This window comes from Danio aesculapii, chromosome 17, assembly GCF_903798145.1.
Source record: "Danio aesculapii chromosome 17, fDanAes4.1, whole genome shotgun sequence".
Lineage (NCBI taxonomy): Eukaryota > Metazoa > Chordata > Actinopteri > Cypriniformes > Danionidae > Danio > Danio aesculapii.
This window is the reverse complement of record NC_079451.1, coordinates 50,982,516-50,997,515: the sequence shown is the minus strand read 5'-3', so window position 1 is coordinate 50,997,515 and position 15,000 is coordinate 50,982,516. Positions and strand designations below refer to the sequence as shown.

Below are 15,000 nucleotides of genomic sequence, written 5' to 3'. Positions count from 1 at the left end.
ATAGAATAAAAATATGAAATAAACTGTGCTTTAAGCATCTTCACTGTAAGAAAAAACTATAATTATAGCTACAAAAGTCCTTCAGTCAAGAGCAGTGAGGGATTTTCTCCTTTTGTTGTTTGATTAATGATAAAAACAGTCGGCGGCAAGATTTAGGAGCAGTGCGGCTCTGATTTATGGTTTCACTTTGACGTGTCTTTTGATTCTCAACTCGTTTGTTTATTACACACAAATGAGGGTTAATATGAATAATCACTAAACACCGTGTTTTGACACCTATTTGACCATTAAAGCGCTCACATTAAGATGACTTTAGATGTGTGTGCTCTGCTCGTCTCTGAGGCTGAACGCGCACACACACAACATCATGCGGTCTCATTCGCGCTTTTAAAAGCATGGATGATTCGAATGTTTATCAATGAATGATGCGCATCCCATGCTGCAGACGTGACATTACAGTACATGCTGTTCACGTGAAACTGAGCTTTGCAGAACAACAAATGTGTACAACTGGAAAGGGGGCGGTATATGATGCAATAATCGTTTATCTCGATTCTGTTTTTTCATAATCGTTAGAAGCCGAAATCGCAACCAAATTTTCGATTAATTGCACAGCCCTACCGCAGTGTATGAGTGTGTGTGTGAATGAGTGTGTATGTTTCCCAGTACTGGATTGTGGCCGGAAGGGCATCCGTTGTGTTAAACATATGCTGGAATAGTTGGCGGTTCATTCCGCGGTTGCGACCCCCTGATGAATAAAGGGACCAAGGTAAAAGAAAATGAATGAATGAATTTCCAGTAACTGATTTCTTTTAACTTTGCCATGATGACAGCACATAATATTTGACTAGATATTTCTCAAGACACTAGTATTCAGCTAAAAGTGACATTTAAAGGCTTAACTGGGTTAATTAGGGTAATTAAGCTAGTCATTGTATAACAGTGGTTTGTTCTGGAGACAATCCAAAACTATTGCTTAAGGGGGCTGAAATATTGACCTTAAAATGGGTTTAAAAAATTAAAAACTGCTTTTATTCTAGCCGAAATAAAACAAATAAGACTTTCTCCAGAAGAAAAAATATATTAGGAAATACTGTGAAAAACTCCTGAATCCGTTCAAAAGCATTTGGGAAATATTTAAAAAAGAAGAGGGACAATAATTCCTGACTTCAACTAATGCATATACTACAATGTTGTTCATTTGTGTGTGTTTCGCAGGGTCTCGGCTGTAATATCTGACAATGTTTCGCAAAAGAAGAAGAAGAGGCCTGAGATTTCAGCACCGAAGAACTTTGAGCATCGAGTTCATACGTCGTTTGATGCAAAGCGAGGAGTTTTCGTCGGCCTTCCAACACAATGGCAGAGTTTAATAGAAAACCTGCGGAGACCCAAACCCATGGTGGATCCTTCCAGAATAACACCAGTGGAGCTCAAACCAAAGAAGGTCAGAATCACAACAACCCTTTCCTTTTTAAAAGTGGAACTATTATGACCCTTTTAACAAGATGTAAAAAGTGTCTCTGATGTCCCCAGAGTGTGTGAAGTTTCAGCTCAAAATACTACACAGTTAATCTCTGAAACAGACCCTTTTAGGCTTTGATCCTAATTGTTTGGTGTTTTGGTGACTGTCGCTTTAAATTTAAATGAGCTTGTGCTCTTTTCAAAAGAGGGCGGAGCTACAGATGCCTGTGTTTCAGCATAGTTGTCTGCATGTTGTCAGTGTTGTGTTCACACCAGATGCAGATAAAGCATCAGGTGCGAGTGAGGTACATGTTAAGTGAATGTAATGACGCGAATAGACATCCTGCGGCACAAATGACGTTAGTGAGGTGGCGCGAATGATTCACATGAATGAAGTGGTGTGTGTTGATCATTTTTGCATGGTAGATGCGCTTAACTCTTGAATCGCTCGAGTTGGAAAATCTGAACTTCATCGGACATTCGCGCCGCGTTAACCAATCAGGAGCTTTCTCAAGTATGGGCGTGATTATGATGTAGCGCCTGTTGTTGGTATCCCAGGGGGAAATCCTTTTGGCGACACCAGTTCATCAAACTGTGCTGGGCTCAGTCTGAAGCACCGCTGAAAGCTTCCATCATCCAGGTTTAGTTTGTGGAGGATTTGATGAACTCACAGAGCTGGGATAACCTCTGAAAGGATCTAGTGGACTCAGACACGGCGCCGAACTAATCCATGCTGTTTATCAGCTTTCCTAAAGCCTAGCTCACATATATATATATATATATATATATATATATATATATATATATATATATATATATATTTATATTTTCATTCATTTTATTTCCACAGCGGAATGAACCGCCAACTTATCTAGCACAAGTTTTTTTGCAGGCTGCAAACCATCACTGGGAAACACTCATACACTCATACAAGGCTCAAAACAAATGTGGAAAGTTATTGCATATAATATTTAACAAACCATTTACTGCGAATTTTATGTCATTTTGCTCACATAGATAATTGAATATTAATCAGATGATGTCATTACGCTGCTGTGCCGTCAGCCAGTCATTGCATTGCTGATCATGATTTCGAAAACCGATAGATCTGTCCTTCACAACACATGCAGTGATCTCCGATCAGTTCATCCTGTCATTTTAATCTGATTCGCGAACTTTTTTAAAGATTTTAATCAAGATTAACAGATCCAGGATCTGTCAAATAATCTTAGATCATTTAAGCAAGGTTCGAAGAACGGACCCCAGGAAAAAACCCTGTACTGTATTTATTTATCAAAGATTGTCTTTTTATCATTTGAAATGTTGTGCAACTTCTAGTTAAGCAGGAGAAAACCCTGTAGTGTATTTATTAATCAAAGATTTTGTGCAACTGTTATTTTATGTGCAGCTGTTTATTTGTCAACAGGGAGAGAAACCCCTGTGTTTGAATTATATTTTGCTTAAAAATGTTTATTCCAGTTTTAATAAGGGCTTTAACTCTGAAGTAACCATTTATATGAAAATACCGGATATATATCACATACTGTCATTCCTCCTAAAAATACAGGTATTTGATTTTTTGCCCATATCACCCAGCCCTAGACTAGCTGACTGACGATGTTTTTAAAAACTCCCTTGAAAGCTTGAAACGCTGTCAGTGATGTAATCAGCACACAAGCAGCCAATATTCAATTCAATTCAATTCACCTTTATTTGTATAGCGCTTATACAATGTAGATTGTGTCAAAGCAGCTTCACATAAAGGGTCATAGTAAATAGTAAATAAGAACAGTGTAATTCAGTTTGTAGTGTTTAAGTTCAGTTCAGTTTAGCTCAGTTCAGTGTGGTTTAATAATCACTACTGAGAGTCCAAATATTGAAGAGCAAATCCAACGATGCGCAGCTCTACAGATCCCGAACCATGCAAGCCAGTGGAGACAGCGGAGAGGGAAAAAAACTTCACTAATGGCGGAAGTGAAGAAAAAAAAAAAAAAAGAAAAAAAACCTTGAGAGAAACCAGACTCAGTTGGGCACGACCATTTTAATTTCTTCGCTGGCCAAACGTCTTGTGCAGAGCTGCAGTCTCAGCGGCGGAGGCTGGAAGCTAGCCTCAGCGAAGACTCGTCTGTCTCTGGAGCGTCACAGGAATCAGTCTCATGTTCTCCACTCCTCCATGACCACCACAGTAGCTGCTGAGGATACGGCCTGGTCCAGGATATGGAAACCTTGGGATCATCTCGTCGTTGGTCTTGGATCGAATCAGTGACTCTGCATAGTCTGAGGGCCTCGGGAAGAGTATCCCCAAGTGGAAATAGAGAATAAAGAAGATAATTAGCATAGCTGCTGTTCATAGTGTATATAAACAAGATGCAGAACCTGTGTGGAAGCCCGCTAATTGGTGCACTAAGTGTATGCTTTACCAAACACATAGGTCTTTAACCTAGTTTTGAATTGGGAGAGTGTGTCTGAGCCTCGGACATTATCAGGAAGGCTATTCCAGAGTTTAGGAGCTATAAATGAGAAGGCTCGACCTCCTTTCGACTTTGCTATTCTAGGTACTACCAGAAGCCCTGAGTTTTGAGACCTTAAAGAGTGAGTTGGATTGTAGCGAGACAGAAGATTGGTTAGATAAACAGGAGCTAGATTATTTAAAGCTTTATATGTAAGAAGCAATATTTTAAATTCAATACGACACCAATAGTGTTCAGCTTTTTCTGACGGCTCCTCCCTCAAAATTTCATTGGGTGTGGTTTGGTAGCTTGACTGAGCTGTTAGGGAATGAGTTGTCGTCAGATCATGTAGTGTGTGGATCATTTACGTAGTGGTGTCGGGTAGTATGAATACCACAGCGATTAAAAGACACAAAATCAAGTCATGTAGTGTGAACGGCACAGCGATCTGCCGATGTTTAAAGCATACCTGCCAACATTTGTCTCTGAAAATCCATGACAGCAAGTATGTGTGTGTATGTGTGTGTGTGTGGGGGGTTGGGGTTGTCTAGGTTGTCGGGGGTGAGGTGTCTGAAGAACACAGCTAACTGTACTATGCACTGGGTTTCGGGATCAGCTACTATATCAAAGTTGGCGATCTGGGGGTGTTATAGACTGTACCAAAAAGTTGAGGGGGGGGGGGGGGGTGTTGTGGCTGAGGCAGGTATGTGTTGGCAGGTATGGTTTAAAGTCATGTAGTGTGAACTAGGCTTAAAGCACTTAAAGCACAGCTACTCTCTCAATAAAATCCAGGTGAGGTAAATTTGACGCGTGAATGAAGTGTAGGAATGGGTTTTAAAACCACAGCGGTTCGAACTGTAGTTCTGCCGAATGGGCAGTATTAATAGCTATAAATGTGGGAGAGCGTTGATATTATGTGATTGTATTGTATTGCAATATGGAGCAATTAAGTGTTGATGTTAAATCAAAAGTAATTCACAAATACTTGAAAATGAAATGATTTAATGACAATAATTCTCTGTGGTTACAACTGAATTAATTATAAAATAACTGTATAAAATGATCAAATATGAAATGATAAAACATATGATATAAATTGTACCCAGCTTAAATGTAAAGTTAAAGTTACCAGAGGTAGAAGGAGAGACAGAGGGGGAGGGAGAGAGAGCAAAGAGAGCAGGCCCAGAGTTAGCCTGATTGCAGTAGAGTCAAGAAGATTCAGAGGAGGAGAGGAGCAGAGGAGGAAAGCAGACCAGGAAAAGCCAGGCCAGGAAAAGAAAAGAGGCAGAGCAGCGTTTTACCACCTATTTTGTATCTTTCTTGACCATGTGACTAAAGCCCAAATGCTGAGACATTCAAACTGACCAATTAACATGTGACCACATCGTAAAACCCCCAAAGTCCACACACCAGGCCCTGATCTTATCAGTATCTGCCTTTGGAGCCAGTATGGACCTTCTTGAGTCAAAAATACATGTTTTGTCATGTAAACAAATGCATATAATAATTTAGCCTCTTACAGAAGCGAGTAAACTCAAAATGTTCACTCGTCTATTTACACACAAATAGCGTGATTTATTTATACATTTGTTTGTGTCTGCCTTTATTATTGATCGAGTGGTAGAGGTTGATATGACATTTAGAGTAAGGAGAACTAAAATATTGTTTTTAGAACGATTATAATATCCCAATGATTACAGTATATCCCTGTTGAAGGTCAGTGAATTTAAGATAACTATTCATAAAAAAAGGACAAGCCATTCTCGTGACTTTGTTCTTTGTGTACTGAAATGTAGGCAGTAGTCATGTTTCCATCCAAAAATGCACATTAAATTTATGAGCAACTGTGGAATATCGCATAAAACGTGAATAAAGCAGCGTTTCCATTCAACAAGTCAAAGAAAACAAAATCAACTGATTAGCTGGCGCCAAATATCAACAGTAAAAACAGAATTTACTGCAGTAGAAGAAGCTGCGTGAATCTTTTCTTGATTTAATAAATGACTTTCACCTCAGAAGACAATGCTGACACACAATGAATGTGTGGTGGCGGTTGAAGGCATCAGACAGAGCACAGACGCTCTTGACAGCTCTGGAGGTCATTAATAATATAATAACACTAACACTGAAACGTTTCAGCATTTCAGATGTTTTACAGTGTGCTCAGCCTTATGGTGTGTCCATTTACACACATTTTAATTATCATATGATCTCTTACAACAAAATCAAATGACCTTTTTTAATGCACATACTGGAATTTGTTCGATAAAAGTGTTTCCATCGCATTTTATGCGGATCTTTTCTTAACGAATAAACGTTTATCCTACTCGGTTATGTGCATGCATTTTTAAGCGTGTTTTCAAAAGTTATGGCAAGCTGTTTTGACTTTTATTCATTCTCAGGATATGTATTCTTGATATTAACAATTTAATTCTTGATATCAAAAAGGTCATTGTTGATATCAATATTACATTTGAACTAGTAACAACTTATTAACTTATCAAATATCAGCAATGATGTCACCATTCGCAGAAATACAATTCTTGATACTAAGAATTTGTATTCTTAATACCAAAAATTTAATTCTTGATATCAATAATTCATATCCTGTTATGCAATAAAAGACAAAACAGCAATTCTGGCAAGTCGTTTTACATTTATTGCTTAACAGGATATGAATTATTGATAAAGAATTAAATTGTTGATATCAATAACTCAATTGTTAACATCCAGAATGTGAATTGTTGATATCAGGAATTGCATTTCCACTAGTAACAATGTTAATCCTTGATATCAACAATTCAGTTTCACTAGTTAAAATGTTCATTCTTGATATCAGGAACTGAATTTCAACTAGTAAGAATTATAGTTCTTGATATCTGTAATTGTCTTTTCACTAGTTAAATGTCACCATGTATGGCAAGCCGTTTTGACTTGTATTCATTCTCAGGATATGTATTCTTGATATCAACAATCAACATTCTTGATATCAACAATTCAGTTTGTGATATCAAAAAAGGTAATTGTTGATATCAATATTACATTTCAACTAGTAACAATGTTAATTCTTGGTATCAGAAATGATGTCACCGTTCGCAGAAATATAATTGTTGATATCAAGAATTCGGATTCTTAATACTAACAATTTAATTATTGATAAAGAATTTATATCCTGTTATCAATAAAAGACAAAATGGCTATTCTGGAAAGCAGTTTTTATTGCTTAACCAGATATGAATTGTTCATGTCAAGAATTAAATTATTGATATCAAGAATCCAAATTCAGGAATTACATTCATTTCTGATATCAACAATTAAATTACTGATATCAACAATTACATTTTTTATATCAACAATTAAATTATTGATATCAAGAATTGCATTTTAACTAGTAAGAAATCAATTCTTGAGATCAACAATTAAATTTGAATGGCAGCCTATGGTGACATTTAAATAGTAAAAATTCAGTTGTTGATATCAAAAATTAAATTTTTGATATGAACAATCACATTTTTTATATCAACAACTGAATTTTTGATATCAAGAACTGAATTGTTGATATCAAGAATTAAATTGTTGATATCAAGAATACATATCCTGAGAATGAATAAAAGTCAAAACGGCTTGCCATACATAGACTGCCATTCAAATTGAATTGTTGATATCAAGAATTAATTTCTTACTAGTAGTAGTAGTAGTAGTAAAGTAGTAGTAAAACTTTATTGTCCTTGACAGGAAATTTGTTATGGGCATCGCCATATTGCTGCAGACATTCACTTAAAACAAGCAATAAAAACAATACAAAATACAACAGTTACAAAATATATAATGGTAATTAAGATAGACTCTTATTAAATAAACCCACTGATACAGGTACAAAGGATTTCTTATATCGGTTTAACCTACACTTTGGGACTCTATATCTTCTACCAGAGGAAAGCAGTTCGTAATGAGGAAACAAAAAATGAGTTGGATTGTTTACAATCCTTTCCACCTGATTGAGGACACAATTCTCATATAAAACTCGAGGATTAAAATATTCATCGTGCCCAACAATTTTCCATGCAGTCTTTAAGAGATGCATCAATTTAGATTTACACTGAACAGATAGGTTGCCAAACCACACTGTGATACCATACCTGACAATACTTTCAAGAACTGCTTTATAAAACAACATCATGAGTTTCTTGTTAACTCCAAAAAGTACAATCTAGTTACAATTTCATTTTTACATATCAGAAATACAATTGTTAGTAAAAGCATTTATTTTTGATATCAGTTGTCATATGGATACTAGTGCAAATATCTTTACTTGATATCGAAAATTGAATTGTTAGTAGTAAAAATTGTAATATTTGATATCAAGAATAGGCTTGTCAATAGTGACAATGTTAATTTCTGATATCATGAATGTGATTGTTACTAGTTAGAAAGACATTTTAGAAATCAAAATTGATATTCATATCAGAAATCGATTTTCTGATATCAGAAATAACAAATTAACATGTTGAAATACATTTCAAGAGTTCACACTTAGCTGATGATTAATTATAAGCTTGTTTGGCATGCTGTCCTGGGAGAGAGCCTGAGCTCATAAGATCCTTGAGCCCGGGGCCCTCCCGTTGCAAGGCGAGAGGGGAGTTTGAGCTCAGGTAGATCTCGAGAACTCCACCGCTGTAATAACCAATGAACAGCCAGTGATTGCTCTTGAGAGATAACCATTTACTAGGAGCATGTGTGTTTGAGTGGCGGTTTGGATTAGTCAATTAACTTATGCTGCATGTTTTTTGGACGGTGGGAGGAAATCGGGGACCCGGGGGAAACCCACGTGAGCACGGGGAGAAAATGCAAACTCCGCACAGAAATGTCTGCTGGTTTGGTAAAGCCTAGAACCAGAGACATTCTTGCTGTGAGGCAACAGTGCTAAGCACTGGGCCACCGTGTCACCCATCTAGGAAGAGGATGAGTAGGGTGGATGGGGGATTCTTCAAAACGAAGATAGCGGTGGTACGTAACCCAGGGTATTTGTAGTAGCTTAGGAGTCATCTGATTGGTGCATTGAGAATTGGATAATGCAGATCCAGCCGCTAGCAATCATAAGCACATGATCCTCTCGAAATTTGTTTATAACTAAACTTCACTTAACTGATATCAATAATTTACATTTCATCTAGTATCAAATTAATTCTTGATATCAGGAATTGACATTTTTACTAGTAACAAATTCATTATTGATATCAACGAAGGCAGCTGATATCAGAATTTAGCTTTACAACTAGTGAAAATATAATTACTTATATCTTCAATGATTTAATAATTGTAATTGTAAGTCTGATTATGACTTGTTTACCATTAGAGACTGGATATATTCACACACTGCTGACATACAACTGGGTTTAAACCCCGTTTAAAAGTGACTTTTGCTAATTAAATCGGTCTCCTTTAAATCCCTCAGGATGAGTCTTGATTTTAGGCATGAATCTCAGTGCTGGGTTTTTCAGAGAGTGTCTGTGTTTCCCCTGAGGGATGAAGCCGGCGCTCAGAAACACATGTTTTCTCCTCTGTCACATCCGCTTCTTATCTATCATGAGCCTCGGTGAATGGCCTGCTGTGAACACCGATTCAGCGCACATCCTCAGAGAGCAGAGATTTATTACCTCACGCTGGCAATTAATAATGATGCATGCGGCGGCCACCGAAAAAACTGCAGGCCCAAGCAGAAGAGCTCCACATCTGAACAGATGCTCTCATTGAGAACAGACCGCACTGCTCAGTTTACCGCCGCATTCTCAAATCAAATGTGCTTTGACACAACACACGTTTAATGCAAGAAATCTTATTTTTTTTACTCAGCTGATAAAATATGTTGTTTGAATAATTTGTTAATGTTGTTTTTAAAGGGGAGCCATTACGCAAAAATCACTTTTACAGTGTGTGAGTATATCCAGCCTCTAATGGTAAACATGAATGAATTGTATTTGTTATAAACAGACTTGATAAACAGTCTGCAGAAACACTTTGATTGACATTCTCCCTTTGTACGTGTCATCAGAGGAAAACCCCGCCCACTAGTGACCATCTCTCCCTCATTAGCATAAACAGCAGCCCTGAGTGAGAAGCTGTCCATTAGCCATTAGAGTGTTTGACAGGGTTTCCACGGGGTCTTAAAAAGTCTAAAATGTAAAAAACAAAATTTTAGGTCTTAAAATGTCTTTTTGCTGTTCTAGGTCTTAAATATTTTTGCACAGGTCTATATTTCCAATGTCCATGTAACGCTACATCTAATGCTCATTTAAATTCTTTTTTGTTGTTGTTGCTTTTGTGGTGTTGTAGTTCTTTATTTCACTAGTCCAAATGTAATTTGTGGTATTACAACTACAAATGAGACCAACATTAAATAGCCAATCAGCTTTCTGTTATTAAACTCAGTGCGCGCGGCGAATGTGACGTCATCGCTATGTTTGCGGATGTTCGCTTTGGGTGCGCGCGACATGATTTCGGCTGGCGGAGCTCACAAAAATTTGAGACTCGGGTGAACAGTTCGCGTTTGATTTGAGTTGAATATGAATCACTTTGAAGAGATTTTGTCTGAAACAGGCATGACTGTACAGACATCTTTATGATCCGTCCATGCGTGATCATAGGGATAACCAGATGACCAATAATTCTTGCCTAGAAATTGCAACAGCAGTGGGAAAGGAGGAAAGTTTTTGTAAAAGTTTGGAAAAACCTGACGGATAAGTTTATTAAAAAAAAATATATAAAAAAAAAAGAGGCCATGCAAAAGTAGAGACTCAGGTGGTTTTAATATTACAGAATGTGTTTTTCCACCATTCAGAGGTTTTACACTGATGTATGTGTCACAATTTAGAATTTACAACAATTTACAAGTTACAAACTAAAATTAAGGATCAATTTATGTCTTTAATAACTGGAAAGGAATATATGAACCTGTCGGTTTACAATATACTGATGTCCTGTTTCTGGGCTTTATTGATGATAATGGTCAGGAATGTTGGACCATTATTCCTTTTTAGCTTATAAGTAGAGAACAGAAACTAGCCAGACAGTAATGTGTGAATTGTTGAGTGGGCAAAATAATAAAAAATCAGTATTTTTAGTAAGTGTGCTTTTTTTTGCTTTTATTCTTTCCATAAATTCTTTATTCTTTCCATATTATTTGTAGAGCAACCCATGTACTGTTGCCATTAATATTTAGCTTAAAAGGGCACCTAGGTTAGCCCTTTTTTCAGATTTAATATAAGTGTTTCGAGTCTCCAGAATGTGTCTGTAAAGTTTCAGCTCAAAACACCCATCAGATTTTTCATTATACCTTTTGCAAGATTCTATTTGATACACTTTTTCACTGGGTGGCGGTTTTAGCGTACTGCTCCTTTAAGGCTAGTCCTCCCCGCCCACCGTTTCTACGTGCCTTTCTGCGTGCCTTAATCTCCTCCCTCGGCTATGCCAGACAACAGACAGACTTAAAGGAAGCAGATCTCAAGTAGCTTTTGTGAGAAATACTACAGTAAGAACTTTACCAATGAGTATTTGTTGCGCAGTTGCATTGCAAAGTCACACAAAGTTCACGCGCGCACACGCACACACAGATACACGCGCACACACCTCAGTAGACACACACACACACACAGACAGAGCGCCCGTTTAGCTTTGCACTCTTTTTGCATGCAAATGTGACAGGATACAGGTTAATCCTCACTGCTGTATGGAGATCTGTTATATTAATGTACAAAATAAACCTGATTTAACGTCCACAAACCGCAATTGAAGCGTCTTCCTTTATAATTGTTCTGACACGCGGCTGTGCTGATGAAGTGAATCGCTGTAATTCATTACACACATGCTCTGTTTTAACACATTATAAACTTGTGAAACTCACTCTTGATCATGTTTGATGATGATTGATTATCCTAGCGAACTGAACACACCTTTTATTCCCGGCTGCTTTGCGCTCGTCCTCTCTTGTTGATATGATTATACACGTGACTACCGGGACATGTTAATACCTGCAGCCTAATATACCTGCAATACCTCGATCTGAAAACCGCTCTAATTGGTCCACCGTTTTTTATGATGTTAAATTAGAAAAAAAAGGACTGGGTGTGTTTATATCACCCCAATATGACAGTCTATACACCATACATGCACATATGTCTGTCCAAACAGCTTGAAAAGTAGATTTTTCACCATAGGTGCCCTTTAATAGGTAGAACTGTCCGAGATATGAGCAAAAGCAAGTGATGCATCAAAGTTTATTTAAAAAATCTTGAATGGTTATAAATATCTTTATAATCATTCTAATAAATTATAAAAATAATAATAAACAATGAGTTTAAAAATCTTCAATGATATTAATGATATGACCTAGTGTAGGGGAGGGTCCACTTCCTCTAAATAGTAGACGAAGGAGGCTGATTGATTTAGGCATGGCCCCGCTACTGAACTTTGTTAATTCATAACTCATGAGAATTGGGACACCCCTACCCCTTCACGTGAATGTGCAAAACAGGGTTAAGGGAAGGGCTAAGGGGTAGAATTGGGATTGGGTCTAAGAGGATTATAAATGTGGAGTTTTAGATGAAGCACAAAGCAACACCCACAGGAGTCTCCATAGACCAGAGATGCCCAAACTAGTGCCGGCGGGACATAGTTGGCATCTGATAACCTTTGATTTGGCCCGCCATCCCATCTGAGAACAGAGGCTGAATGATGGGGATGGTTTCGAGATTGTCAATTCAAATTTAATGTACGTAGCCCTTCGTTTGTTTGTTTTATTGTTAATAGCTACCTGAAATTAAATGTTTTAATTATTTGGTGTTAATTAATCAGATTTTGTTTAAAATGTACATTAAAGCTGCACAATTAATCGTAAAAAGATCGTGATCTCGATTCGACCCCATAGACGATCTTAATTCAGCACTTCTACGATTCTGCCAATCATATTTTCAAGTTGAGGAGAGAAGCAAAAGCTGCCGCACAGGTCTTCACATTGTTTTACAGACTTTCTTCAGCGACATGGACAGCTCTAAATGATGTTGAAAGAGTCACATACTGTATTTATAAGGTATAATTCACCCCAAAAATGTTAAATTCTGTCATGCAATGATGTATTTTGCAACTGCAAAAAAATCACACCTGACCGTGAGCTGACCACAGAGGAGGAGCGGGGCGCGCGCCTGTGAATTAAGTCTACTTTAGTGAACAGAACTTGCATAGGCTGTGAATAACAGGTAATAGAGTTGTAAATAACATTCAGTTTGTGACACAAAGTGATCGTTTGGAGACCCGCGGAAAGTATGAACCGCTCTTAGCAGCGAAAATGAATCCGAAAGCGTGCACAGTGTTGCCAGATATAGCTGACTCCAGCTCAAAAAATATCCAAAACCCACCGAAATGCAAAAATACCTGTATTCACGAAAATCACGTCAGTGACAGATTTTACGCTGAAAATGACAGATTGTAAGCATATGTCTCAAACACAATAATTCAACATCAGAATTATCATCAGCATTACTGACCAGGACAAGTCTAAAGTCTGTTCAAGTCCTCCATTCCAAGTCTGTACAAAATTTAGGATTTTAACCAACAGTAGACCTACAAAAAGCCTTTTGCTGTTTTACCACGTTTAAGAATAACAATAACAGTCCACTCATATTAACCTTTATTTTACATCTACAGACTCGTGAGAAAATCTTGATCTTTATTTTAGGCACAAAAACAAAAAAAAACATCACGATTTTCATTTTAGCCAGAATCGCGCAGCTCTACTGTACATACGGTCACCTGACAACGCAGAGACTTTGGTGAGCAAATCAAGTCAAAGGCAGATTCTGCTTGACTAGGGTATTCAGCATTGAACTCCACTGTGTTATAAATGTGATAGTTCATGTTTCTATTGCAATAGGTCATCATTTAAAATGTTATACTGCATTAGTTAATACGGTTTAAAGCAATGTTTTCTATTTATTTTGAACTATTATGAATAATTAGGAAATTAGGGCTGCACGGTGGTGCAGTGGATAGCATGTTCGCCTTACAGCAAGAAGGTCGCTGGTTCGACTTGGCTGGGTCAGTTGGCATTTCTGTGTAGAGTTTGCATGTTTTCCCCGAGTTCGGTGGGTTTCCTCCTCCAGGTGCTTCGGTTTTCCTCACAAGCCCAAAGACATGTGGTAATAAGCGAATTGGGTAGTCTAAATTGTCCGTAGTGTATGTGTGTGAATGAGTGTTTATGGATGTTTTCCAGTGATGGGATGAAGCTGGAAGGGCATCCACTGTGTAAAACATGTGCTGGATAAGTTGGCAGTTCATTCCGCTGTGGCGACCCCAGATTAATAAAGGGACCAAGCCGAAAAGAAAATGAATGAATGAATGAATGAATTAGGAAATTAACCATGACAACTTTAATGTAATATAGTTTGGTATATTTACCTTCGGTCCACCGTTCTCAATGATATTTGGTTTTTGGCCCTTCATACGAAAAAGTTTGGGCAGCCCTGCCATAGCATTCTGACACCTCTGCACACATTCACACTCATAACCTTAGTCCTGTTTTGAATCTGCCACTATGCTGACACACAGGCATCCATTGCTCTGCTTTCTTCTAAAAGAGCATAATCTCGTTTGAATTTAAAGCGACAGTCACCAAAACACCACAATTTTAAGAGCAAAGTTATAAGAGCTTTGGCTTCAAAACTTTATGACTTGCTGGGAACTATTTTCAGACATAATATCATTGCGCCTGTGTGTGTGTGTTTATTCTTTTCAGTGCGTTTGTGTGTGTGCGCGCGCTGCGAGTGTGTGAGCCTCAACTGAAACACCTGAGTGATGGAGCTGGTGTCACTTGTGTCAAAGCACATGACAGCTGTCAGCAGATATAACACAGGCACACACGCACACACACACACACACACACACCACAGTACACACACGTCTTCACTGAAATGCTTCAATAAAGCACTGTGTGCAGCATTCTCTGTCTCTAAACGACTAAAGCAAAGCACAACTTTGCAAACGAAAAGCTTGTTAATTATTGATGAAGCCTGCAACAATTCATAATGTATGATAATAT

The 15,000-nt window shown here is 37.7% G+C and overlaps 1 protein-coding gene across 1 annotated transcript in view; it reads left to right on the top strand.

Moving 5' to 3' along the window:
- LOC130244131 (serine/threonine-protein kinase PAK 4) overlaps window positions 1-15,000 on the top strand; it is a 54,992-nt gene that overhangs the window by 3,828 nt on the left and 36,164 nt on the right. Inside the window, exon 2 of the mRNA XM_056476414.1 lies at window positions 1,219-1,444. Coding sequence (XP_056332389.1) covers window positions 1,219-1,444 — 226 coding nt within the window. The remainder of the gene's footprint in view (window positions 1-1,218; window positions 1,445-15,000) is intronic.